The 24331-nt window shown below is 53.8% G+C and overlaps 13 protein-coding genes across 13 annotated transcripts in view, besides 10 other annotated features; 7 read left to right on the top strand and 6 right to left on the bottom strand.

Moving 5' to 3' along the window:
• Nucleotides 1-87: 87 nt before the first annotated feature.
• Nucleotides 88-107: a microsatellite.
• Nucleotides 108-285: 178 nt separating this feature from the next.
• On the bottom strand, nt 286-1655 carry ACLA_090330 (4-hydroxyphenylpyruvate dioxygenase family protein; the record flags this gene model as incomplete). The annotated part of the gene is made up of 4 exons (XM_001272765.1): nt 286-420; nt 480-837; nt 892-951; nt 1003-1655. The coding sequence occupies 4 exons, from the start codon at nt 1653-1655 to the stop codon at nt 286-288; spliced, it is 1206 nt and encodes a 401-aa protein (XP_001272766.1).
• A 597-nt stretch (nt 1656-2252) lies between these two features.
• On the top strand, nt 2253-3029 carry hmgX (the record flags this gene model as incomplete). The annotated part of the gene is made up of 1 exon (XM_001272764.1): nt 2253-3029. One exon carries the CDS (start codon nt 2253-2255, stop codon nt 3027-3029), a length of 777 nt encoding a protein of 258 aa, XP_001272765.1.
• A 455-nt stretch (nt 3030-3484) lies between these two features.
• hmgA (putative homogentisate 1,2-dioxygenase (HmgA)) lies at nt 3485-4995 on the bottom strand (the record flags this gene model as incomplete). Its single annotated transcript, XM_001272763.1, has 4 exons — nt 3485-3605; nt 3662-4306; nt 4360-4869; nt 4928-4995. The coding sequence occupies 4 exons, from the start codon at nt 4993-4995 to the stop codon at nt 3485-3487; spliced, it is 1344 nt and encodes a 447-aa protein (XP_001272764.1).
• A 46-nt stretch (nt 4996-5041) lies between these two features.
• Nucleotides 5042-5078: a microsatellite.
• Nucleotides 5043-5078: a microsatellite.
• A 562-nt stretch (nt 5079-5640) lies between these two features.
• On the top strand, nt 5641-6936 carry fahA (fumarylacetoacetate hydrolase FahA; the record flags this gene model as incomplete). Its single annotated transcript, XM_001272762.1, has 1 exon — nt 5641-6936. The coding sequence occupies one exon, from the start codon at nt 5641-5643 to the stop codon at nt 6934-6936; it is 1296 nt and encodes a 431-aa protein (XP_001272763.1).
• Nucleotides 6937-7160: 224 nt separating this feature from the next.
• Nucleotides 7161-7195: a microsatellite.
• Nucleotides 7165-7191: a microsatellite.
• maiA (maleylacetoacetate isomerase MaiA) lies at nt 7194-7889 on the bottom strand (the record flags this gene model as incomplete). Its single annotated transcript, XM_001272761.1, has 1 exon — nt 7194-7889. One exon carries the CDS (start codon nt 7887-7889, stop codon nt 7194-7196), a length of 696 nt encoding a protein of 231 aa, XP_001272762.1.
• A 469-nt stretch (nt 7890-8358) lies between these two features.
• Nucleotides 8359-8396: a microsatellite.
• An 829-nt stretch (nt 8397-9225) lies between these two features.
• On the top strand, nt 9226-11862 carry ACLA_090280 (putative C6 transcription factor; the record flags this gene model as incomplete). Its single annotated transcript, XM_001272760.1, has 4 exons — nt 9226-9445; nt 9517-10066; nt 10123-11036; nt 11108-11862. 4 exons carry the CDS (start codon nt 9226-9228, stop codon nt 11860-11862), a joined length of 2439 nt encoding a protein of 812 aa, XP_001272761.1.
• Nucleotides 11863-12569: 707 nt separating this feature from the next.
• Nucleotides 12570-13276, top strand: ACLA_090270 (protein transporter TIM17; the record flags this gene model as incomplete). The annotated part of the gene is made up of 4 exons (XM_001272759.1): nt 12570-12638; nt 12715-12913; nt 13015-13169; nt 13238-13276. The coding sequence occupies 4 exons, from the start codon at nt 12570-12572 to the stop codon at nt 13274-13276; spliced, it is 462 nt and encodes a 153-aa protein (XP_001272760.1).
• An 806-nt stretch (nt 13277-14082) lies between these two features.
• On the top strand, nt 14083-15531 carry ACLA_090260 (isoaspartyl peptidase/L-asparaginase; the record flags this gene model as incomplete). The annotated part of the gene is made up of 1 exon (XM_001272758.1): nt 14083-15531. One exon carries the CDS (start codon nt 14083-14085, stop codon nt 15529-15531), a length of 1449 nt encoding a protein of 482 aa, XP_001272759.1.
• Nucleotides 14708-14733: a microsatellite.
• Nucleotides 14709-14733: a microsatellite.
• A 172-nt stretch (nt 15532-15703) lies between the features above and the next one.
• On the bottom strand, nt 15704-17294 carry ACLA_090250 (cytochrome P450; the record flags this gene model as incomplete). Its single annotated transcript, XM_001272757.1, has 3 exons — nt 15704-16864; nt 16930-17205; nt 17271-17294. 3 exons carry the CDS (start codon nt 17292-17294, stop codon nt 15704-15706), a joined length of 1461 nt encoding a protein of 486 aa, XP_001272758.1.
• Nucleotides 17295-17887: 593 nt separating this feature from the next.
• Nucleotides 17888-19054, top strand: ACLA_090240 (putative lipase/esterase; the record flags this gene model as incomplete). The annotated part of the gene is made up of 1 exon (XM_001272756.1): nt 17888-19054. One exon carries the CDS (start codon nt 17888-17890, stop codon nt 19052-19054), a length of 1167 nt encoding a protein of 388 aa, XP_001272757.1.
• Nucleotides 19055-19304: 250 nt separating this feature from the next.
• ACLA_090230 (argininosuccinate synthase) lies at nt 19305-21051 on the bottom strand (the record flags this gene model as incomplete). The annotated part of the gene is made up of 9 exons (XM_001272755.1): nt 19305-19592; nt 19649-19724; nt 19780-20348; nt 20416-20468; nt 20535-20606; nt 20671-20742; nt 20806-20826; nt 20888-20929; nt 20994-21051. 9 exons carry the CDS (start codon nt 21049-21051, stop codon nt 19305-19307), a joined length of 1251 nt encoding a protein of 416 aa, XP_001272756.1.
• A 97-nt stretch (nt 21052-21148) lies between these two features.
• Nucleotides 21149-21188: a microsatellite.
• A 157-nt stretch (nt 21189-21345) lies between these two features.
• Nucleotides 21346-21377: a microsatellite.
• A 762-nt stretch (nt 21378-22139) lies between these two features.
• On the top strand, nt 22140-23500 carry ACLA_090220 (NADH:flavin oxidoreductase/NADH oxidase; the record flags this gene model as incomplete). Its single annotated transcript, XM_001272754.1, has 2 exons — nt 22140-22319; nt 22415-23500. 2 exons carry the CDS (start codon nt 22140-22142, stop codon nt 23498-23500), a joined length of 1266 nt encoding a protein of 421 aa, XP_001272755.1.
• Nucleotides 23501-23800: 300 nt separating this feature from the next.
• Nucleotides 23801-24331, bottom strand: part of ACLA_090210 (putative salicylate hydroxylase) — a gene marked incomplete at both ends in the record, with an annotated part of 1801 nt that continues 1270 nt past the window's right edge. The window contains 2 exons of the mRNA XM_001272753.1: nt 23801-23844; nt 23946-24277. Coding sequence (XP_001272754.1) covers nt 23801-23844; nt 23946-24277 — 376 coding nt within the window. The remainder of the gene's footprint in view (nt 23845-23945; nt 24278-24331) is intronic.

Here is a 24331-nt window from a genome sequence, read left to right as displayed (position 1 = left end):
TTGGCGGCAAAAAAAAGGGTGAGAAGTAACTAGCAGCAGTGATTTGCTTCTCTCACCCATTACCCACCGCAGTTAGAACTACAAGGATTTTTTTTTTTTTTTTTTTTGGTATGCAATTCAAAAGTCAGCGTGAAGCTCTCTTTCAGGTAGCAATGAATCGAATTTTGGTCATTAGCAAACGCTATAGAAAATGCTTCCAATGTACACGATTGGTATTGAACAGAAATGCAAAAAAGGCAGCAAACCAAACAAGTCCCAAAGATGCCCACTCAAGAATAACTTTTCTTACACCAGGTTTCCACGCAGAGCCTGCTCGCGCTCGATGGCCTCGAAAAGTGACTTGAAGTTGCCAGCGCCGAAGCCGGAGAAGTTGTGTCGTTGGATGATCTCGATGAAGACGGTTGGACGGTCCATCAGATGCTGTGAGGACGGTTAGTATATGAGCTCTTGGATTTGGGGGCTGCCTGATAGGGACATACCTTGGTAAACAGCTGCAGGAGGTAGCCACCCTCGTCGAAGTCGATGAGGATGTCCAGGCTGCGGATCGTCTCGAAGTCCTCGTGCAGAGTCAGGCCGGCTTTCTTGAGCCGCAGCTTCACGTCCTCGTAGTATGAATCTGGGACCTTGATGAACTCGACACCCCGGGCCTTGAGGTTGGTGATAGCCCGGATGATATCGTCGGTCAGAAGAGCGATGTGCTGGACGCCAGCGCCGTTGTAGAAGTCGACGTATTCTTCGATCTGGGACTGCTTCTTTCCCTTGGCGGGTTCGTTGATGGGCATCTTCACGACCTCGTTGGGGGAAGCCATCACGATACTCTTGAGAGCAGAGTATTCACTATGCTGAAGTCTTAGCATCTTGTGTATACCTCGTGAAGCGGGTTCCACTTACGTGCAAACTTGCGTGTCGTCGACAGACCAAAAACGGTGAAAACCGAGGGCCTTTTCATAGCTTCAGACTGGTTAGCAATCGCACGTGAATTCAAAAGTATAGCGGACTTACTATTCGCAGATCTTGTCCATCTCGTCCCAGTCCTGGTTTCCGACGCAGTGATCGATCCGCTTCAGATGCACACCCGGCAGCAGCTGGGAAACAGGATCCTCAGGTCCGGTCTCAAGACGGTAGCCGGGCAGGAACGCACCGCGATACGAGCCCCTCTCCAGCAGAGTGTGTGTTGTCTCACCGTATGTCTGGATGGTAGCAACCCGGACAGAACCGTCGGCATCCTCCAGCGTCTGAGGATGAGACACAACCTTAGCCCCGTTCTTCACTGCAGCGTCAAAAACGGCGTCCACCGAGTCGACCTCAAAAGCGACATCTTTGACGGCATCACCGTGCTTCTCGAGATGAGCGTGAATCTCCTTCAGCAGCTCCTGCTCCTCCGCCGGGAACCGGTCGATCTGGTTCAGTGACCGCAGAGGCGAGGTCAGGATGAAAGTGATGTCGCCGTTGCGGACAACGTGGGAGCAGATGCTGCGGGAGCCTGTCTCTAGACCACGGTAGGCGACGCGCTTGAAGCCCATGCGGGTGATGTAGTATGAAGCAGCCTGCTTTGCGTTGCCCACGTACCAGTGGACATTGTCGTAGCCTCTGTAGCTGGCGAAGCTTGAGGGAACCCGGTCGGCGGGTGCTGGAGAAACAGCCGAAGGAGCCATTTCGTTTCAATCCGAGGGGAATGTAGACGTGATTGCGGTTTATTCAAGCGAGAACTTAGCCTGCGCTATAAGTGTTATTGAAAGTGGCGGTTGGATGCTTGTTCTGTCTGAGTCTCACTATGATCATGGCCGGATGGGCCACATCTCTTATAAGTCGAACCAAACATCCGGTGACGGGTTGTAAGCATGTCTCACACTTTGTGACAGCTTGAAACCTCCGTCGTTGGGTCATGATGGCATCGGCAGTGTATTCGAAACTCTGGGATCCTTCCACGATAGCCGTTATCAAACTGGCGACGGTTGTGGGCGGGTATTTGGAGCAATCGCCGGGGAGGGGCGGGTATTTGATCAAACATCCGGCGGTAATGACGATCAATCAAAGTGAAACTCCCGAGACTATCTTGGCGTGTGATCAGCAATTAGTTTGGTTATCATTGGCTTGATGAGCTCATAGCTGGGAAGATCGGTAGTTATAGTTATCAGCGTTATCTTTGATGCCATCGCGGTGTTCAACAGTACCTTGTCCAACTTCTCAGTTCTCCCAGCACCGCTGCCCTAAGGATCGAAAACACCTCAACGAAGAGAATACATACCAAAATGGCCATCGGCACTACCATCGACGCCAGTCGTCCTTCTCTTACCTCCAACGACTCTGCCGTCCTCCAAGCCCTCTTCGACGCAGAGTCCTCTCCATCCTCCGCCGTCGCCATCGACGCAGCCCTCTCCCCATTCCCTGAATACCTCCACATCTCAGCAGAGACTCACGAATCACTCAGAGAGTGCGAGCTGAGCATCATCCGCGCCCTCCAAGCCGAGGACGTCTCCCCAAGTACCATCGAATCCGCAATCAAGGGCCTCGACGCCCTCATCGTCGAGCATCCGACGTATCCCCCCGCCTACGTAAATCGAGCCCAGACAATCCGCCTGCTCATCGAAAAGACAGCACAGAGCACCGCGTCCACAGACGCAGATGACGCCATCTTCGCTCCCAACCACGTCGAATCCGCCTCGCGCCTCCTCTTCGACCTGGGGAAGGCGATCACGCTCTGCACGCCCAGGTCGCCTGCGGATCCCGTCTCGACGGTCCAGGCGAGGATCCTAGCGGACTCGCACACGCACCGTGGATATCTGATGCTCAAGGCGGCGAGGATAAAGAAGAATCTGAAAGAGGGGGAGGCGATGGGTGGGCCGGATAAGTTGCAGGAGTTGGGGCCTGATCAGCTCGAGGAGATGGCCAGTAGGGACTTTTTCTTCGGAGGAAGGTATGGTAATAAGGTCGCACAGCAGCTGGCTGTGCAGACGAATCCCTACGCGAAGATGTGTGGTGCGATTGTGAAGGAGGCGTTGAGGAAGGAGGTTGAGGGGTCCGTTTGATGGTGGGGTTGGTTTTTGTGTCGGCCCTTTTTGTATATACCATATTGTTCTATAAGGGCGCAGCGCGTCAAGACTAGAATTTCTCTTTAACAATAGTCGTATCTTTAAATGACTTTGGCATTTATTCTTCCAAAATACTATAGACTTATCTGGAAGCTTTCATAAAACAAAGATGTGAATGCCAGCCTACGAATACCTGTACTGAAGAAGCCTTACATCCTAGGGCTGTGGGTATTATCTTAAGTTATACGGCACCAATCTCAAGGGCACAGAGGTTTCTGGGGTAGAGCTGTAGGGAATATCTTGACTTATCGAGTAGTAGAAATTAATTAAAGCTTTATCGCAAGTCCAAGCAGCTGAACACGGGCTGAGACTCAAATGGTATATCGAAATCGAGCAAATGGTCAATGATACAAGAGCTGACGCCAACTATGCTATGCTAGGTTTATCCCAACTCATGCCTTGTTGAAATTCTTGAAGTGTCTCTTCAGTGGCTGCCAGCTGTGTTCATTGTACTTTTCCTGCACTTTCTGGCAGGTCTTGAGGCCCCATTCGGACACGCCAACCATGAGACAGCTAAAAAAAAAAGAGTTAGTAATTAAGTCATACACGGTAATTGCAATACTGCGTACCTCTCAAACATGAAAGCCATGCTACCATCGCCGACCTTTTGGGGTTTCAGCTCGGCATTGCTGGCGCCCTCAAAAGCGTCAGTATCGGGACCGTGAGCGCTCATCACATTGTGCAGACTGGCACCGGCCGGTTGGAAGCCACCGCCCGTCTTCGCATCGTAGCCGCCGCAAATCAAACCCATGAATTCGGACATGGTGTTGCGGTGAAACCAAGGAGGCCGGAAGGTACCCTCGGCCACCAGCCAGCGAGGTGGGAAGATCACAAAGTCGGCGATGGCGGTGCCAGCGTGATCCGAGGGTCCAGTCAGGACAGTGAAGATTGAGGGGTCAGGATGATCGAAGGAGATGGAGCCGATGACGTTGAAACGACCAAGATCGTACTTGTAGGGGTAGTAGTTGCCGTGCCAGGCGACGACGTCGAAGGGCGAGTGGTCCTGGCGCGCAGAGAAGAGCGTGTTGTTGAACTTGCTGTAAAGGCGATACTCTTCTTCCTCGTCCTCAAATGATGCTACTGGAGCTTGGAAATCGCGTGCGTTGGCCAGGCAGTTGGAGCCGATTGGGCCTAATTCAGGCAGCTGGTAGTGGCCCTGGTAGAGCTCGCAGATGTATCCTCTCACTGGGCCCGTTGGAAGAGTCACACGGTATCTGCATGTCACGTCAATCAGCTTTTTGACGTCATATGGGCGAAGAGAAAATACCTGATGCCGCGAGGGATCACACAAATCTCGTTGGGACGGACAATAAGCCGTCCCAGCTCGGTTTGGATGTCCAGCACACCATGCTGAGGGACAATCAGAAAGTCACCATCGGCCGAGTAGAAAGCCTCCTTCCCCATGTCCTCTCCAGCAGCATACAGGAGAATACCCAAGCCCTGTTTCAACGTTGGGTCACCCGATCCCGCGATAAGATGAAGGCCATGGACCCAATCGACGGTCTCATCCAGATCGAACGGGTCCCATCTCAACTGATTGGGGATATGGTGTAGCTTGTGTGTCTCGGTCGTCATACGGGTATGGTAGGAATCGGCATCCTCAGCCACGAAGTTCTCGTGTGCAGCGGCGGGGATGATTCTGTAGACCCAAGTCTGCTTGTTCTCGTGTCTGGGGGCAGTAAAAGCGGTTCCGGAGAGCTTCTCGGCGTATAGGCCATGAGGGGCCTTCTGAGGCGAGTTCTGCCCTACAGGGAGGGCTCCTTCAATAGCTTCCGTCCTATAACGTCGATTAGCTTGAGAAGTCTTCAAAGCTGATGATCTACTACAACACATACTCATGGTAGGAATCGAATCCAACCTGGTACGAATAAGGATCAGGATGCGAGAACTGGGTGACAGGCATGGTATGCAGTGCCCGTAGTACTATACTATACCTGACTCAAGCTGCTTATAGTGTAGTATAGTATAGTATAGTATAGTATAGTAGAGAAAGGGTGGACTGGTAGTGGTATAGAGTAGTATTACTATTATGAGGATCAGTCGAGGAGAGAGAGAGACTAGCTGCTCTTCTTATGAAGGGGGCAAACACTGTTGACAATAGATATCAAGAAGCCGTCAACCCTCCGGGGGGACGGGGGAGGGGGAAACTGCTCATCCGCAGCACTGATGAACTCATGCTGGATAAATCTGGATTTTGCGGGGAGAACTGCTGGACAGTGCGGAACTGGCAACGGAGGAGGACGAAAAACAGCAATAGCCGGTGATAAGCGGGTGATGGTGGTGGTGCAGGACCAAACTGCCGCGGGGCGGTTCCGCAGTGCGTGATCGAGCACAACGGAATCACCCATGGAAGAGAGATGGAGATCATGGGCGAGACGCCTGTGTTTTAAAACGATGGAGGAGGGGCAGAGAGAAGCGGCCGGATGTTTGGGTTCTTAAGCTCCCTTTCGTGTCGCTGAGTGGAAAGTCAACTTGAACGATTTCACCTTTTTTTGGTTTGATTGCTGTCCCGTCTCTTCTCCAGATTCCTCCTCACATCACGAACACAATGGCTTCGTGGCTTCAGATCCCCAAGAATTCGCCTTTCTCTCTGGCCAATATCCCATTTGGTATCATTTCCTCTGCAAAGGCCACATCTCGCGTTGCCGCAGTTGCGATCGGAGACTATGCGTTGAACCTCAGCGCGTTCGCCTCATCCGGAGGTTTCTCGCAGCTTTCCGTCATCCAGCCCCATCTTGGCGTGTTCAGCCAGCCTACCCTGAACGCATTCGCTGCTCTCGGTCGCCCAGTGCATCGCGAAGTCCGTGAATATATCCAGACTGTTTTCCGTGCCGACACACCGTTCCCCCAGCTCCTCAAAGACAACGAAACTCTGCAGAAGGAGGTTCTCGTGCCCTTGTCGGAGGTGACCAACCATGTACCCATGCAGATCGGCGACTACACGGACTTCTACGCGGGCCTCAACCATGCTTACAACATAGGTGTGCTCTTCCGTGGACCTGAAAATGCTCTGCAACCCAACTACAAGCATCTGCCTGTCGGCTACCATGGCCGTGCTTCCTCGGTGGTCGCTTCGGGCACCCCCATCCGCCGCCCCAACGGGCAGATCCTGGCCAACCCCGCCGCGAACCCCAAGGTGCCAACTTTCTCTCCCTGCAAGAAGCTGGACATTGAGCTGGAGCTGGCTGCTTTCGTCAGCACGACCAACGAGCTGGGCCACCCCGTGCCCATCGATGAGGCCGAGGACCACATCTTCGGCGTGGTGCTCATGAATGACTGGTCCGCCCGTGATATCCAGGCGTGGGAGTACGTTCCCCTGGGTCCTTTCAACGCGAAGAACTTTGGCACCACAATCACACCGTGGGTGGTCCTGCTGGACGCCTTGGAGCCGTTCCGCACGACTGGCCTGGAGCCCGGCAACCGCGAGGCCCTCCTGCCCTACCTGCGCGAGAAGCGCGAACAGAATGCCTTCGATATTCCCCTCGAGGTGGAGATCACCAATGCTGGCGGCCAGCCCACTGTGATCTCGCGCAGCAACGCGAAGAACCTGCTGTACTCTTTCCCCCAGATGCTAACCCACCACACCATCACGGGCTGCAACCTGAACACTGGTGATCTGCTGGGCAGTGGCACAATCTCCGGTAAGGAGTCACAGACCGAGGGTAGTCTGCTGGAGCAGACCAACGGAAAGAACCCCATCAAGCTGGCTGATGGCTCCGAGAGGCTGTTCTTGGAGGACGGTGACACGGTTATCCTGCGCGGTATGGCCGGCACCGAAGGCAACTACGTCGGCTTCGGCGACTGCGTAGGAACCATTCTTCCGCCTGTCAAGCTGGACTTTTAGTTGTTGTGTGTCTGATTGTTCCTGCCCTGTATCGGGCATGCCAAAGGAGGCTGATTTTTATTGGTACGAACTAGCTATGAGAATTTATTTGAAGATAGACTACCAGTCTCCATTTACAAGCCATCGGCATACTTCGCAATCAATGTAGTCAAACCCCAGCACATTTGATGCATACAAGCATCATCTCAACCCCGTCTAGAATCTTATCTACACCCAATCCCCGCCTTTCTCTCTCTCTCTCTCTCTCTCTCTCTCACTCACGACACCTCCATCCGAAACTCCTCCGGCGTATCAGGCTGCGTCCTCCAATGCGCCCTCTTCACCGCATCCTCCAGCTCCAGCCGCTGCGCAACGCGCCAAATCGTCGGAAACTCCTGCACCTTCACGCCCGCGCGCTCCGCACCCCACACCGCAGGAACAAGACACACATCGGCCATGGTGATGCTATCGCCGACGCTGAAGACTCCCGCCGTCCGCGCGGCAATGGCCTCATACGCGCGGAAGCCGTCCTCGATCAGCTCCTTCGACCACGCGGCCCTGTCGACGCCGAACGGCGCCACCCGCTTCAGGATCTTGAGGTTCGTGACGGGCTGGATGTCGCAGGACAGAATGTCTGTGAGGGTGCGGACGAGGGCGCGCGCCTCGGGATCGGACGCCGGTGGGAGCAGCGCGTGGCTGGACCCCAGGGTCGTTTCTTCGAGGTACTCGAGTGCGGCGAGGGACTGGGTGATGGTGGTGGGTGCTTTGGTTGGGTGTGTGATGATGAGGGTGGGCACTGTGGCGGAGGGGTTGAGGGTGCGGTTTTCTGGGGTCAGTTGCTCTCCATTGAGTAGGTTGACGGCGATGGAGGTGTAGGGGATGGATTTGAGGTTGAGGGCGATGCGGAGTCGGGCTGAGCAGGAGGAGCGGAAGTAGGTGTGGAGGGTGATTTTGGGGGTTGTTGAGTCGGCCATTTTTTTTATTTTGTGGTGGGGTTTCTCTGGGGACAGGAGAAGAGGGGAGTTGACTTGGGTTTCTTTGAAGGATTGAGAATTTGAGGCAAGTATGTCAGTGAGTGACTTGAGTGACTTTACTTGTATACTCGCTGATAGTTGACACTTGACAGGCGGGGCGGCGGAGGATAAGTACCGTGCGATAGTCTTCAGTGCGATGTTTTATGCATAAGGGTTACTTACATACACTACGAGACTGCCTATTCCTATTGCCAGAGAATAAAGGTCAGTTCCTCTACCAAGACATCCTCATTCGTCTCTTTCTCAAGTTTGGCGTACAGACGACGACACGACACAAGAACACAAGACGCAAAAATGCCCGCGGCGGAATTTCTTCCGCAACTGGAAATATCCGACCTTGAGCGCTCCGATTTCCGCTCTTTTCCGAGGTGATTTGACCTCTGGAGAACGCCAGCCCCAGAATCCTAATATGGACACTGGAGTATGGACAATGGAGTCATGGGCACTATAGCAATTAGTGAATTGGTGCTATAATTCTATAAATCTATAATAGTTCTAGCTAGTTCAAGCTCCGTGTTTATTTTGTGAAGATATACTCCGGAGCCATCGAAGCTCACGAGGCGCGCTCCATCAAAGTCAAAAGACCTCCACTATAATAATGTCTAGCCGTTTTCAAAAGACATTCTTGCATACGCCATACATGTATGATGTTCCTTCCAAAAGCATGTCAACTGTTAAGTAATGTAAGCATTGCTAATCAAGGGATTATGACGCGGCAATATATGCATGATGAAAATCAAGAACCCCCTTGCACCCTATTGCTGTGCTGTGCAACAGCAGGAACCTATACGGATAGATAGTAGAAAACCAACTCCCAAGTCACGCGCCCCTCTTTATCTTTCATTCTCCTTAAAAAGTGGATAAGTAGAATCGAATCCAACTATCCAAGACTTCATATCTGGTTCTAATGAGACCAATAACCCCCACAAGAAGAGAGCTACCTATGGAGGCCTGTGACACCCAACAAGTTTCGTTTGTGATCTTGACTGCCTACCGGATATTTTGTTCCTCCGCTGGGGCCCGGCAAGTGACGGGTATTTCGCAAACTCCCGCCCTGCTCTCCCTCTTGTTTTTTTTCCCCCTTCATCCCCTGGTGCAGATATCCCCAATATCCGGCGGACCCAATCCGGAAAATCTAACTCTTTAGAGCTTTCCGTCCATACATCTGGCGATATGATAATGACAACAATATAGGATGTTTCAACTGACATGATGTGATTGGCCAATTCACTATACCGGTACCTTGCAGTGCAATCGTAGGTAAGGTACGGAAGCAATGGAGACTCGGAGGCCATCCCGCAGCGGCAACAACTTCGACCGGACATATCAGCGGACTTACAAGGCATGCATCTCTTGTCGGCAAAGAAAGGCTAAATGTGATCTGGGGACTGGTCCGGATGGTCTGCCTCTAGGTCCTCCCTGTGCGAAGTGTCGTAGAGAACAGAAGCCGTGTGTGTTTGACGAGAAGAGGGCATGGGAGCGGTCGAAGAAGCGAGGTTTGTTCCCCGGCTATTTTCGATTGTCGATATATCTGGGGTATGAGAATATCAACTGACATTCGACGCAGGGCGGTCAGAAGATGATACTTCAACGCCATCACGGACACAACCTAGGTTGGCTACTGCTGCTGCTGCGCACGGCGATGCTGTTTCATATCAGCCGCCGGCACCTGCACAGGGACCTAGCCCTGTAAGCCACAACACCAGGCACGCAGATAGGGCTGGGAGCCCGCAACAATCATACGATCATGACAACCGGTCAAATAGAACGCAGTCCTCCTCCAACCTGGCCAACTCAATGATGCGGACGGTCGTTTCTAGCGGGAATGATGCTCTCAATATTCTCTTTGAGGCCGCCACCGCCCAAAGTCAGCCAGACAGCTTGAATGAATCAGACTCTCTACCTGACAATGGGCGGACCCTGGCAGGTCATGGTAGTACTCGCGATCATCTGATGAAGCAAGTGGACCTGGCGGTTTCTCCGGCGATCTTGGAGAAGGCCATGCGTCCGGTTGAGCTGTCTCAGGTGGTAAAGGAGGTGCTGAGTGTCTGGGAGGCGTGCAGATTCGTTAAGATGGGCTGGTTCACGGCTCGAGAGGCCGTGACGCTTATTGATCTGTATGTTCCTTGAGATGCTTCGTCAATGTCACTGCCGCTGACTACCTTCGTTCTAGCTTTTTCAAGAACATGTCGATTCTATCTCCAGTCCTGACGGACTTCTATGCCGATCACAAGAACCATCGTTGGCTCATCTCCCAGGACCCTGTCCTCTGTTGTACGATGTTAATGATATCGTCCCGGTACCATGTGCTGCCTGGGGCTGGTGGCCAGTCACGGAATTTCTTTATCCACCATAGGCTATGGCAGCACTGTCAGCAGCTGGTAACGAGACTCACCTTCGGGCAAGAAATCTCTTCGCAGCCGAAGATCCGCAACATCGGTACAATAGAAGCCCTGTTGCTCATGTCCGATTGGCACCCTCGTTCGCTCCACTTCCCTCCGGAGAGTGACGGTTGGGATTCCGACCTGGTTACAGTAGATCACGAGCCCCAAGAACAGGCTGACAGTAGCGATGTGTCCGAGAATAGATGGGCAAAAGATATGATCGAGCCTGCTAAGCGATCCGATCAAATGTCATGGATGCTTCTCGGATCAGCATTGTCGCTCGCGTATGAATTGGGCATCTACGAGACTGGAGATAAAGGGCGCAATACCTTTGCGGTATATGAACGCTTCATGACGCAGGACCAGATACGGCTGCGTAGGCAGCGGGTGCAGCGGCTGTTGTACGTATATATCAACCAGATGGCATGGCGCATAGGCTGTGTGTCCCTCATGCCACAGGGTCTGAGCCACTCGATCATCAATCGACAGACAGCAAGGGAGCTGAGTCAATCGGGAGAAGAATGGCTGACGTTCATGGACTCCTGGATGGACTTGACCAAACTCGCCAAGTCTGTCACGGACATGTTCTTCCCTTCTGTTTCGTTTGCGAGACAACAGCTACAAAGCGGCCGCTATATCGATTTGCTCGATCATTTTCGTCCACTTCTTGACAAATGGAAGGAACGATACCTACAGCCACAGCGTAAGTTTGCACGGTCTCTCTGCTTTGGATCCCTTCAGGGTTGCGAAGGAATTTACATTGACCTAATTTAGTGCATGACAAGCCGTTCTATGACGATATTTTCATCGAATATCACTTTGTCCGTGTCTATACCCACTCGGTAGGAATGCAGGCTGTAGTAGAGCGCGCCCTTGCAGACTGCAACGCCGAGGGAGAAGTTCGCTCCATGAACATCGACCCAATTGACCACGAGTATATTCAAGAAGTCATCGATGGCTGCTGCCGAATATTGGAAAAGGTCACTCAGCTTGCTGAAATTGGAGCACTGCGGTTCTCGCCGGTCCGGATATTCATCAAAATCACAAGTGCCTCCATATTTCTGATGAAAGCTCTCAGCCTGGGTACTCGCCAGGCAACGCTCCGCGAATCATTGGATATTCTTGAGCGGACGATTCAGGCATTGAGATCAAACGCCTTGGATGATATCCATTTAAGCACGCGATATGCTACCCTTTTAGAAACCCATGTATCACGGTTGCGCCGGAACCTGTTAGCCTCATCCAAAGCTATCAGAAAGCGGCATGCGTCTAGCACACGGCACTCCCTGGCGCCCCCATTTTACATAAATCACACCAGTGACGAAAATACCCCACTGGGAATGAATCCTCCCGTTCCCCAGAGTATATCAGAAATGGGGTTTACTCCATCCCTGAATGACATCGCTGCCGATGACTGGCTCTCGCTTCCATTTGACCCATCCATGGCGCCGTTTGGTATCAACAACAGCGGACAGCTTCCAGCCTACGAGTGTGGAGCTTTGGATTTTATCTGGAATTTGCCGTCATGAATCTGACACCGATGTTCCTGGCCATTTGATTTTTGTATTTCTTTTGCTTTTCAACAACGTATATACCCCCAATACCGATAGACGTGGAATCTATTTCAATACTCGGAGAATCGGAACGTCAAGGGCTTCGCGGCCGTTCGGACCTTGAATCCTTGCTCTGAAAAAAAAAATTTCTGTCTCTTTCAGCAAATCCCTGCATGATACATCAGATTTATGAAAACCCTGACGCAAAAGGCGCGTAGAAAATAAGACGGGAGTGGCAAAGCCAGTTAGCGTTCAGCTTTGGTTGTTCCTGCAAATCGACAATCGGGCTGCCCCGGGTTATCTGCACGTGACCTCATCCCAGCGAAGTCACGTTTTCCCGGATGAAAAAAGCCAAAAGAACTTGTTGCGCTCCGCAAACCTTCTCCAGTACCAAATTTCGCCCTCCCAACCCAACCCCCATACACGCAGCGCATCAACTGCTGTCCGATCTTCTCGCAGCGATTCTGACGGCTTCTTCTTTCCGTCACTACAAACAACACCACCCTCACCGATCTCCCCTCGACCTTTCCGACCAAGTCACGGATAGCTTGTCAAGGTACCGCTTGACCGAATCATCCAGGCTTCCTGAACGCCTATTCATCGCGACCCACAGCCACCTGAGCTCGTCGTTACTCCGTTTTCCTCTTCACCCCTTTTAGCTCTTCTAATCTCAATCGTTCACAATGGATCACTCGAGAGATCCCTGTCCCTGGGTTGCCCTCAGCGATTTCGGAGGTGCTTTCTGCATGGGTGTACGTCTCCACTGCTTTCCGGTTATACATCAGCCTCTCGGAATCTCAGGAAACTGACAGAGTGTTGCTCATATAGGCGATCGGTGGTGCAGTCTGGCACGGTGTGAAGGGTTTCAGAAACAGCCCCTACGGCGAGCGACGGATAGGTGCCCTCACAGCCATCAAGGCCCGAGCGCCCGTTCTCGGTGGTAACTTCGGTGTCTGGGGTGGCCTGTTCTCGACATTCGATTGTGCGATCAAGGGGATCCGGAAGAAGGAGGATCCTTACAATGCCAGTATGTTGCTGCTTCCTTCCTGCTTGTGTCATGCGTTGGGAACAAAAGTTGGAGTATGCTTTGGGGATATTCAGTCTAACCTGGTTGTTTCCTTTTTCTAGTCATCGCTGGTTTCTTCACTGGTGGTTCTCTGGCTGTCCGTGGTGGTGTCAAGGCTGCCAGAAACTCTGCTATCATGTGCGCTGTCTTCCTTGCCGTCATTGAAGGTGTCGGTATTGGTTTCCAGAGAATGATGGCCGATAACACAAAACTCGAGGTGAGCACTGTCGATTTTGATTGTGTTGATTGGATCGTAATTGAGGCTGACATTGATGGGGTCGATAGCTTCCTCCTCCTCCATCCGGCGACAAGGCCCTCGCATAAATCCTCTAATGTCTCTGCAGCGCGGCTACAACTCTCTCCTTGCCGTTTGCCCATCCGAATCTATATCTTATATCATTACGTATCTCTCTTCTCAGGTGTTGGGTCTGGATCATTTCATTTTCAAGAGACATGGCATAGAGGTTATTTTTCACTTTTTCACATTGTGCTTCTAGTCCTACTTTTGACTGTCTCTAAGCACTGGATTTGCCGGCGATTATGGATTGCACAGCCTTGAGATCCTTTGTGCTTCTCTATTGCTTTTGACGGCGAAAAGAAGAGCTCTCCACACACATCCTCTGGGTTTTGTCTGGGACATATCCCACTTCTTGTACATTAACATGCAGATAACCCGGTCTAATGCGACTTTTCAGTACAGACATCTGATTCTCTGATTTTTTGTTCGCGTTGATGACGTGGGAAGGAATTGCAATGAAGGAGGCGAATTGATCTTCACAAGGGGGCAAAGGCTACGGCCTGCGGCTGCCGATACGATGATACGACAGACTGCACTGATGACACCGCTCATCTGTCATCATTGCGATGGTGGGCTGGATCAATTCTGCTAACAGGCAATAGATAATTTACTAGGTAATAAGCAGCAACTGGATAATGCAGTGAGTTGGTCTTCAAAAGGATCACATTCATCGAAAGCCCGACTCCATTTTGTTGATTGGTTTTCTCTTCCGAGACACTGGTGGTTTAGTCACAACGCATGCATTAGGTTGTTGACAGCCTGATTCCCGCGGCATAAACCCCCCCCCCCCTCCCCTCCCCTTTACCATCCCATCCAGCATCCCACACCCACAATGTCCGATTCCCGCCCACAGACCTTCCAACCCGCCCTAATCCTCCACGGCGGCGCAGGCAATATCCAGCGCTCAACCCTGCCCTCAGACCTCTACGCGCAATACCATGCCTCCCTCCTCTCCTACCTGCGCTCGACGCGCGACCTCCTCGCCGCCGGCGCCAGCGCGCTCGACGCAGCCGTGCACGCCGTCGCGCTCATGGAAGACGACGAGCTCTTCAACTGCGGCCGCGGGAGCGTCTTCACCTCCGCGGGCACGATCGAGATGGAAGCCTCGGTGATGGTGACGTCCACAAGGAACACGGACGGCGGCGGCGGCGACGATGATGGTTATGGTGGTGACGACGATACTCTCCGCGGCGGCATCAAGCGCGGCGCAGGCGTCGTGGGCCTCAAGAACGTGCGGCACCCCATCCACCTTGCCCGCGAATGTCTCTTACGGGCCGGGTGTGATGCGCGCGGCGACCCCACTGGCGACGGCGGCAATATGCATGCGCAGCTTGCGGCGCCCGGTGCAGAGGATCTGGCGCGGCGCTGGGGGCTGGAGTTTAAGCCGGATGGGTGGTTTTGGACGAAGAGGCGGTGGGAGGAGCATCGGCGGGGGCTAACGGGGGAGAAAGAAGGCAGGGAGGGGGAGGGGGAGGGGGAGGGGCTTGTTTCTGTCCTGCCGAGCCAGGGGACCGTGGGCTGCGTTTGTCTGGATCGGTGGGGGGATCTGGCTGTTGCGACGAGTACGGGCGGGCTCACGAATAAGCTGCCGGGGAGGATTGGGGATACGCCGACGCTCGGGGCTGGGTTTTGGGCAGAAGCGTGGGACGAGCGGCCGGGTATGGATGGGATGGTGTATCGGCCGATGGAGGAGGATGCGGTGCAGCGGCATGGTGGGCCGAGAACGGCGGGCGCTCTGCTGCGCGCGGCGCTGGCCGAGTGTGTTCCGCCGTTCTGGAGCAGCAGGTCCGTATCCCCGTATACACCGTTGTCCAACCTCGAGGCTCCACCGGGGCAACCGCGCGGACCGCAGGGCCGGGGATTTGCTGCCCCCGCGCGGAGACGAGCCGCGGCATTGTCGGGCACGGGGAACGGCGACTCCTTCCTCCGTGTTGCTGCGGCCCGCACGGCGTGTGCGATGCTCCGCTTCTCGCAGTCTTCTCCCGGTTCCCTGGCGGAAGCTGTCGCCGCTGTTGCTGGGCCGGGTGGTGAGCTTCAGCGTTCTGCGGGCAGGCGATGGGGCAAGACCGGGGAGGGCGAGGGCGGTATGATCGGGATTGAAGCGGAAACAGTGGTCGAAGCCAATGATCCTGGCTCGTATGGAGATAAGAAGCAGGGGCTAAGTCGTGGTAAGGTTGTGTTTGATTTTAATTGCGGGGGCATGTGGCGGGCATGGATAGAACAAGATGCGAGCGGCAGGGAGCTTGAGAGAGTCATGGTTTTCAAGGAAGAGTATCAATAGCCGTATGTCTTCTAGCGCGAGGGTATTAAAATTCATTTGGCCGCGGGCACCTTATTTTTAATATATATATATATACATCGCTCAAGAGAACGGCCGAACTATACAAGCGGGCACGTGGTACTCCATACAGAGAGTACCAAGGAGCCAAAGCTATAACAACCCAGACCATTTTTTACCACCCTTCCAGCGGCGTGAATTTTGCAACTACCCCATCCTTAGGAGCAACCGTGGCTGACAGCCGAACCTCAAGTTTCGCCTCCGGGTCCTTCAGCTCCATCTCGAACCGTCCCACCGTGGCAGCGACAAGACAAGCCAGCTCAGCTTTCGCAAACCCCTGTCCAATACAGCTCCGTGACCCGTGTAAGAAAGTCAGGAACGAATAGTTGCTACTCGCACCGCCGGTGTTAGCTCGGCCGGGCCCCAGCCACCGCTCCACGTTGAACTGGTCTGCATCCGGGCCCCACAGTTCCTTGCTGTGGTTGACAACCTCGGGCGAGATGAGGATTCGCGTGCCCTGGGGGATGGGATATCCGACCAGCGAGGTATCGCGGGCGGTTTCACGCATTGTCCCCGGGACAGACGGGTGGAAACGGAAAACCTCGTTGCAGAAGGCGTTGAGGTACGGGAGGGAGTCGAGTGTGGCCGCGGAGAGAGGCTCGGGGTTCTCGGCGGAGATGGCGGGGAGATTGGAGCGGACTTCCTCGCGGAGGCGCGTCTGCACGTCCCGGTGCTTGCAGAGGGCATAGATGGACCACTGGAGTGCGGTGGATGTGGTCTCGTGGCCGGCGGCGAGGAAGGTCATCATCTGGTCTACCAGCTCCTCCTCGGTGAACGCGCCGCTTTCCAGCGCCACGGAGACAATGTCGATCCCGGATCCTGGGGCAGATTGGCCGTCCTTCATTTTGGATTCCTTTTCGCGGATCACCTGGCGGGCTACGTCCCGGATAAACTGGGAGCTCTCACGGAACTCGCGGTTCCGCTTCAGGGGCAGGCTCTGTATGACTTGTAAATTCGCTAGCAAAATACCGACAACGAAGATGATGCGCATCCCGACGGACGGTTCGCTGAGCAGTCGCTCATAATGCTTGGTGAGCTCGTTCTGGGAATTGCGAAGGGACCCAAAATCGTGGTCCATTCCGGCGACGCCAATGATATCCAGAGTAGCCCTGCTTGCCCATTCGCTGACGCGGATGACATTGTCCTCGGTGTCTGCTCGGCGGCGAAGATCACTCTCGATCAACTTGACCATCTCAATGCTCTTGGACCAGAACACCGGGTAGAGGTCCTTGATATGGCGATAGGAGAACGCCGGCATCAGGTTCTTTCGTTGTTTCTGTTCGAAAGATTGGCCCATGAGCTGCCCCGTACACAACAGATTGAGATGAAAGTCCTGCTCACCTTATGCTTCTCCCCTTCCACAAGAAGCACGCCGTGTTTTCCCGTGACGCGCGAAAGGCTGAGTCTAACCATCTCAGGTTTGGGGAAATCGTATACCTTCTGGACAAGAAGTTCACCCAGGGCTTTGGGGCTCGTCAGTAGTATACGTTCCTTATTGCCTACGATATAATAACGAATTAAACCGGTGTTTGGCACAGTACGGGCCCATTCAATCATTTCTTCGAAAGGGGTCCTGATAAGATATGAACTGGTATTTCCTGTGAACCAGTGTCGAGTCTGCACATCATGATATCAGTTTACGGGGGGGGGCATGGCATTCAACGTACAGCAAAGGAGCTTACCGGAGGCGACGGAATATTCTTCATTGGGGTAAAGAAGCTAGGATACAGGATGAGACTATAAACAACCCTGATTGTAGTTATCACAATGGACAGAAGAATGAACGTGGCAATCGATGAGCCCCAGATTGTATACTGAGGCCTCAAATATACACCGGCCGCAGTGGCGAGGTAGACTGCCGGCCAGGGAATCATGGTCACCATGATGTAGGCTGCTTCAAGGGCTAGCGCAAATCATCTTCTGGAGATGGAGTCGATGGAGTTCCTGGGTTGATGTTAAGCTGATGAGCAAGAGAAATAATGCATCTGCCTTCACTATTCACTACAAGATTACTCAGCCACACTTGTGCTTTAGTTCGTGTATAAGCTTAGGTGATATGTCGTTGAGATGCTGTCCTTTATGCTTGGACACAGACGGGGCAGAATAATCCTCGCTGCATTTTCCATGATGATCTGCTGGAGTCGTCGTTATGAACCAGAACAGACTCAGGAATTGGTTTGCTGGTTGTCTGGAGCGGAGCACGTGATGCTATCACCAAAGTCAAACAAATGCATTGCCTTACTTGCTGTCCCTTTTGAAAGAGCAAAACCAAACCAGCGGTAATCGATATATTTATTAGATGAGAGATCACATCGGATGGATACGCACCAAGCATCACCCTGAATTGATCATCCCGCAAATGACAGCCTCCGGGCTCCCCGGAGCAAAAAGCCATGTCCCACCGCAGCTAACTCTGCTTCAGAGACTGCGCCTGTTCACCAGATCTCTCCTCACCCTTCCCCGACTCCTCTTCTGCATCGCCCGGGATCTCCTGCTCCAACGGGACCCCGCGCCCTTCCGCATAATCTGCATGAGAAACACCGCCCGATTATCCACAAGTCTCTCCTTGGACCAGGCCCGCGCACGCCTGCGCCCAACAGGATGCACCATCCTCAATCTCTGCAAAGCCAACGATCTCCAGCACGAGGCCGTGGAAATCGACGCAGGCGCTGACTACCCCCCCGCAGCCCTGCACTTTATCGACTGCGCCCCTTCCACGCCGGGCAACGTGCTGCTCTATCTCCACGGCGGCGGGTACATCTACCCCCTGAACGCGGGGCATTTCAAGTTCGCGCGCCTCGCGGCGCAGCGCGCAGCGGCGAAATGCATGCTGCTGGAGTATACGCTCGCGCCGGCGCTCGCGTACCCGGGCCAGCTGGCGCAGGCCGCTGCTGCGCTGCGGTACCTGCTGGAGCGCCATGATGCGGCGCAGATCACGCTCGCGGGCGACTCGGCGGGCGGGAATCTGGTGCTGGCGGTCTTGGCGCATATGCGTCGGCCGCATCCGCTTGTGCGGCCTGTTTTTGAGGAGGAGGAGGAGCGGCGGCGGCTTCGCGCTGCTCTTTGTATCAGCCCGCGCTGTGCGAATGAGTGTTCCGCTGCGAGCTACGGCTACAATGCCGCGAAGGATATTGTCAGCGCGGCGTCGATGGTGGTGTTTAATTCGAATTGGAGGCCTGTCAAGGAGGAGGTCTGGGCGACTCCGCTGGCCGGGGGGAAGGAGTTTTGGCAGGATGTGTATGCGAAGAAGATTCTGGTCCTCGCGGGGACGGATGAGGTGTATGTGGACGACATTCAGCAGTTTGCTGGTTTGCTGGGTTCTTCGAGCCAGGTGGACTCGAAGCTTGTGATGTGTACCGGGGAGATTCATACACAGGCGATCCTCGACATCGCAGCGAATGACTGGGACGGGACTATGCTCAGGGTTGCTTTGAATTGGCTCCAGAATCTGGGGGAGACTCCATGAACATCTCTTCGAGTGGATATTGAAGGGGTGTACCAGGGGGAGAGCTGATCGGTTATTTTCTAGCTGGCGTTGGGCAGGAGTCACGGATTCGAAAGCGATCCGGATTGGAGGATGGTTGTCAATTCATTCTTTTGTATTCCGTCACACATGAAAATGCTTAAATAGTTATATGATATAAAACACAGATACCCCGAAAAAATGTTCTGGACTCCCAGTATATCGTCCATCATTACTCATCCCCGCACACAATTTACAGCTTCTCGCCGTTGGCCTGCTTCATCTGGCCATACTTCTTCAGACGGATAGCAGAGACACCGATGAAGCCGGTGGTCTCGGTAGGAGCGAAATCACCGATCTCGTCCATGCTGGACTCGGACATGTCGTACAGCTTCTCGGTGTCGGACGAACGGCCGAGGATGGAGACGCTGCCCTTGTAGGCGCGGCAACGGACCTGTCCGTTGACGGTCTTCTGGGAAGCAGTGATGGAGGACTCAAGGAACTCACGCTCGGGCGAGAAGTAGAGACCGTTGTAGAGGAGCTGGGAGCAACGGTTAGCGTGGATCGCATAGCAAGCTCGTCATCGAAGAAACTGACCTTGGAGTAGTTGTAGGTGACGAACTGGTCACGCAGGGCACGGACTTCACGGTCCAGAACCAGACCTTCCAGGTCACTATAGTCGCCTGTTAGAAACCAAGCATCAAGCCGAGTGTTTCGAATGGACTCACATGTGAGCAGTACGCAGGCAGGTAAGACCGGGGGTCTCGTAGCAGCCACGGGACTTGATACCGATGAAACGGTTCTCAACAATGTCGATACGGCCAACACCGTTGCGACGAGCGATAGCGTTGGCAGTCAGGAACAGGTCAACGGCGTCGGTGGCAACCTTCTTCTGGCCACCCTCGGTGTACTCGAGCTTGACGGGGATACCCTTCTCGAAGTGAACGGTGAAGTCCTCGGGCTGATCGGGGGCGGTGAGAGGGTCCTGGGTGAGCTTCCACATGTCGGCGGGAGGAGTGACATCGGGGTCCTCGAGAATGCCGGCCTCGTAGGAGCAGTGGGCCAGGTTCTCGTCCATGCTCCAGGGCTTGGACTTGGTGGAGGTCACGGGAATGTTCTTCTCGGCAGCGTAGGCGAGCAGATCGTTCCGGCCCGCGAAGCGGTTGTAGAAAGCGGGATCACGCCAGGGGGCAATGACCTTGATATCGGGCTGCAGAGCATAGAAGGCGAGCTCGAAACGGACCTGATCGTTACCCTTGCCGGTGCAGCCGTGGGAAACAGCGAAGCAGCCTTCGCGCTGTAGAAATGGGGTGTCAATTTCCGAGCTGTGTGGGTTGGTGGAGTAGTGGTTTAGCACAACCAACCTTGGCGACCTCGATCTGGGCACGAGCAATGACGGGACGAGCGAGGGAGGTTCCTTGGAAATCCGGTTAGTCTCTTGTAAAACTCTTCAGTCGTTGGGCCGATGGTGTGTATAGCATACCGAGAAGATAGACGTTCTCGTAGATCGCATTGCAGGCAATGGCGGGGAAGCAGAGCTCCTCAATGAACTCCCCTGTATCCGATATTAGATTCCGATGATCCTAGCTTAGCAGAAAAAAAAAATGGAAGTTGCATACGGCGGAGGTCAACAATCTCGCACTTGACGGCACCGAGCTTCAAGGCCTTCTCCCGGATAGCATCGAAGTCCTCTAGAAGAAACGGTCAGAGGTCGGTCCAAACCGCCATTCGTAAATGTGTCATCGATGAATTACCTTCCTGGCCGACATCGGCAGCTATGGAATTGAGGTCAGTTGTCAGTCTTCAACACGATGGAAGAGACATGAAAGGACTTACTGAACGCGACAACCTCATAACCCTCATCAATGAGCCACTTCACTGAAAATTAACAGTTAGCATCGGGGGGAAGCGGGAACTGCTGAGGAAGTGTGGGGCAATTTACAGATGACACTGGTGTCAAGACCACCACTGAAGGCGACGCAAACCTTTCCCTTAGACATGATGAGGGGAGAGGGGGGAATATGTAGCTATTAAGGTAACGGGGGGAATTAAAGATGGAAGACAAAAGACACTAAAGAAAGAGAGGAAGAAAAAAGGAAGAGGAAGAAGAGGAAGAAGAGGAAGAAAGAAGAAGAAGTTAGCGCTGGACGATGGGGGGGGGAAGAATGATTTGAGTCATTCCAATATTATTACACAGTACAAGTTTTGGCGGGGAGGGCCATTGCCTGTTGCGGACTAGCGGGACTGGGTAACGCCGACTTCGCTTAAGCCGATAAGATAACAGTGAGCAATCATTTTTTTTTGTTTTTTTCTTTTTTGTTTTCTTGCCTGGATTATTTGCGAAGTCGTTGGGAGTTTTCTTTTGTTCTCGGAGTCTCTGAATCTCTGATAGTGATGACGGCGGTTCGTTATATGAATAGAACCCGATGACGTGGTGGCAGCGGACAAGGAATCGTTCTACCTCGGATTGAACGTCTGACTGATGCTACGATAAGCATATGCCGAACTCCGCCGATATAACTCCTGGTGAGTGTTGACTTTCAACATCACAGACTTGAGACTTACACAGGCCTATTCTTATTATTCCCTGCAAGCATCACGCCAGATGTTTGTCTTGGAAGAAGGGAAACTTAAAAAGAATGGATCGGAATCAGCGCTAGGAATATACGATTGAATTCGAGGCTTATGCACGCTTGATAATCCAAATCCACCATCGTCCGCCATCCTCCAGCGTCATTCTCGCAAGGATGAGAGAGACATGGAGACCACGGATGTTCGGCCGACCAACAAATGGGGGACGAGACGTGGAAACGGCTTGCATCTGTCAGAATCTATCGAGCCTTCATCAGAAATTTGTCATTTCTGTCATCATCAATGGACTGGAGATCTTTGCTTCGTCTTCATCAGAGACACAAGGTATATAAAGGCTCCTCCTGCAACCCCCCCCCCCAAAGAGTCGTTACATCATCATCAACCTGCAATCCTCACAGCATTCTCGATTACTTGCTCAATTGATATAAAATAAAACAATTCCATCTCCTTGGAAGGATCTTAATTTCGGCTCTCTCGTCAAGCAAGATCAACAATCATGTCGCGTCCCGAAGTGTCTGATATCGAGAATAAGCCTGTGGTTGACCTTCCTTACTTCACTCCCGCTCAGGAACCGGCTGCTGGCACCGCAGCCGATCCGCAGTCCGATGGAGCAGCGATTCCGAAGTTGTTCCAGCCGCTATCAGTGCGCGGTCTGACCTTCCACAATCGCATTGGGGTGAGCATGATTCCCTCCTCCTTGTTTTCCCTTCCAACGGGGTCTTTGCGCGCCAGCTCCCGAGGGTACTGCTAACACGGAAGGCTGCTGAATAGTTATCGCCGCTATGCCAATACTCCGCCGAGGATGGACACATGACCCCGTGGCACATGGCTCACCTTGGAGGAATCGCCCAGCGCGGACCAGGATTCATGCTGGTCGAGGCTACATCCGTCGTCCCCGAAGGCCGCATCACCCCGCAAGATTTGGGTCTGTGGAAGGACTCCCAGATTGAACCTCTGCGCCGTGTGATCGAGTTTGTGCACAGCCAGAACCAGCTCATTGGTGTGCAGCTGGCGCACGCGGGCCGCAAGGCCAGCACCGTCGCGCCATGGCTCTCCGCCGGCGATACCTCGTCCGAGAAGATGGGCGGCTGGCCCGATCGCGTCAAGGGTCCCACGAACGAGCCCTTCAACGATCGATTCCCCGTCCCACAGCAGATGACCAAGCAGGATATCGAAGACCTCAAGGTCGCGTGGGTGGCGGCCGTCAAACGCGCGGTGAAAGCCGGAGCCGACTTCATCGAGATTCACAATGGACACGGCTACCTGCTGATGTCCTTCCTCTCCCCCGCCGTCAACACCCGCACCGATGAATACGGCGGCAGCTTCGAGAACCGCATCCGGCTGAGCATGGAGATCGCCCAGCTCACCCGGGACAACGTACCCGAGAACATGCCCATCTTCCTGCGGGTTTCCGCGACCGATTGGCTGGAGGAGTCACAGCCCAACCAGCCCAGCTGGCAAGTCCAGGACACCGTCCGGTTCGCCACGGCGTTAGCGGACAGCGGCGCCGTGGACGTGATCGATGTGAGCAGCGGAGGTACCCATGCGGCACAGCATATCCACGCGAGGCCGGCCTTCCAAGCCCCCTTTGCCATTGCCGTCAAGAAGGCCGTGGGCGACAAGCTGGCGGTCGCGACGGTGGGCATGATCGACAATGCGCATCTGGCCAACTCCTTGTTGGAAGAGGATGGACTCGATCTGGTCCTCATCGGCCGTGGCTTCCTGAAGAATCCGGGATTGGTGTGGGCCTTTGCCGAACAGCTGAATCTCGAAATCTCCATGGCCAACCAGATTCGCTGGGGCTTCTCCCGTCGCGGTGGTGGACGATATCTCCCCAAGAAACAGGACAAGGCGTAGACTTTGCGGGATGGACATATAGATTGTTTGGAGGGGGGGGGGGGGGGGGGGCGATATTGAGCATTTGTATTGAATTGGCGCTGTATATCTAATGATAATCAACGTTTGTTAAAAAAAAATATAGAATGACTTTCCACAGATCCAACAAACCATGTTAGGATGCGATGGTTGACAAGACTAGTATATATATACACACACCTGGACTACAGCGGGAATCTGCTAATATGCGCTCATAACAACATCTAAAAACCAAAAAAAAAGACCAGTCATAGCTGTAGAACCTCCCACAAGTCACTAGTATCATAATTGATGGCGCGTCGCCGACAACCGCCCGCTTTCCATCTCTATGCAACACCACCCCAAGTATCATCATCAGCAAACCGTCTCACCCAAAACCAAAGGGAAAAAAAAAAAAAAACATCAAAAAACACTCAACTCAACTCACCTTCCCACGCCTCCAGCGCGGCGTTCTCCGCATCCCACCCCCACAGAAACTCCTGCGTCTCCCGATCCGCCCACTTATCCGGATTCGCGGCGCCGTCCATCGAGGCGCGGAACTGCTCGTCGCGCGCGCGCTGCTCCGCCCCGTCGGGCAGATGCAGCGTGATGCGGTTGGCGGTGCCGGACTGCTGCACCGTCTCGGCGCGGTGCTTGCGGGATTTCTCGTAGGCGTGCAGCGCGCGCGGGATCTCGCTGCGCGAGGAGATGAGGGAGAGGAGGACGCCGAGGGTGGCGGCGTCTTCGACGGCTTGGGCGGCGCCTTGACCGACGTAGGGGCTGAGGTGGGGGAAAAAAAAAGGGGGGGTTGTGTTAGTTGGGGGGTTGGGAGGG

Source organism: Aspergillus clavatus, genomic scaffold (assembly GCF_000002715.2).
Source record: "Aspergillus clavatus NRRL 1 1099423829798 genomic scaffold, whole genome shotgun sequence".
Lineage (NCBI taxonomy): Eukaryota > Fungi > Ascomycota > Eurotiomycetes > Eurotiales > Aspergillaceae > Aspergillus > Aspergillus clavatus.
Note: the sequence above shows the minus strand (reverse complement) of the source record. Positions and strands in the feature narration are given on the sequence as shown.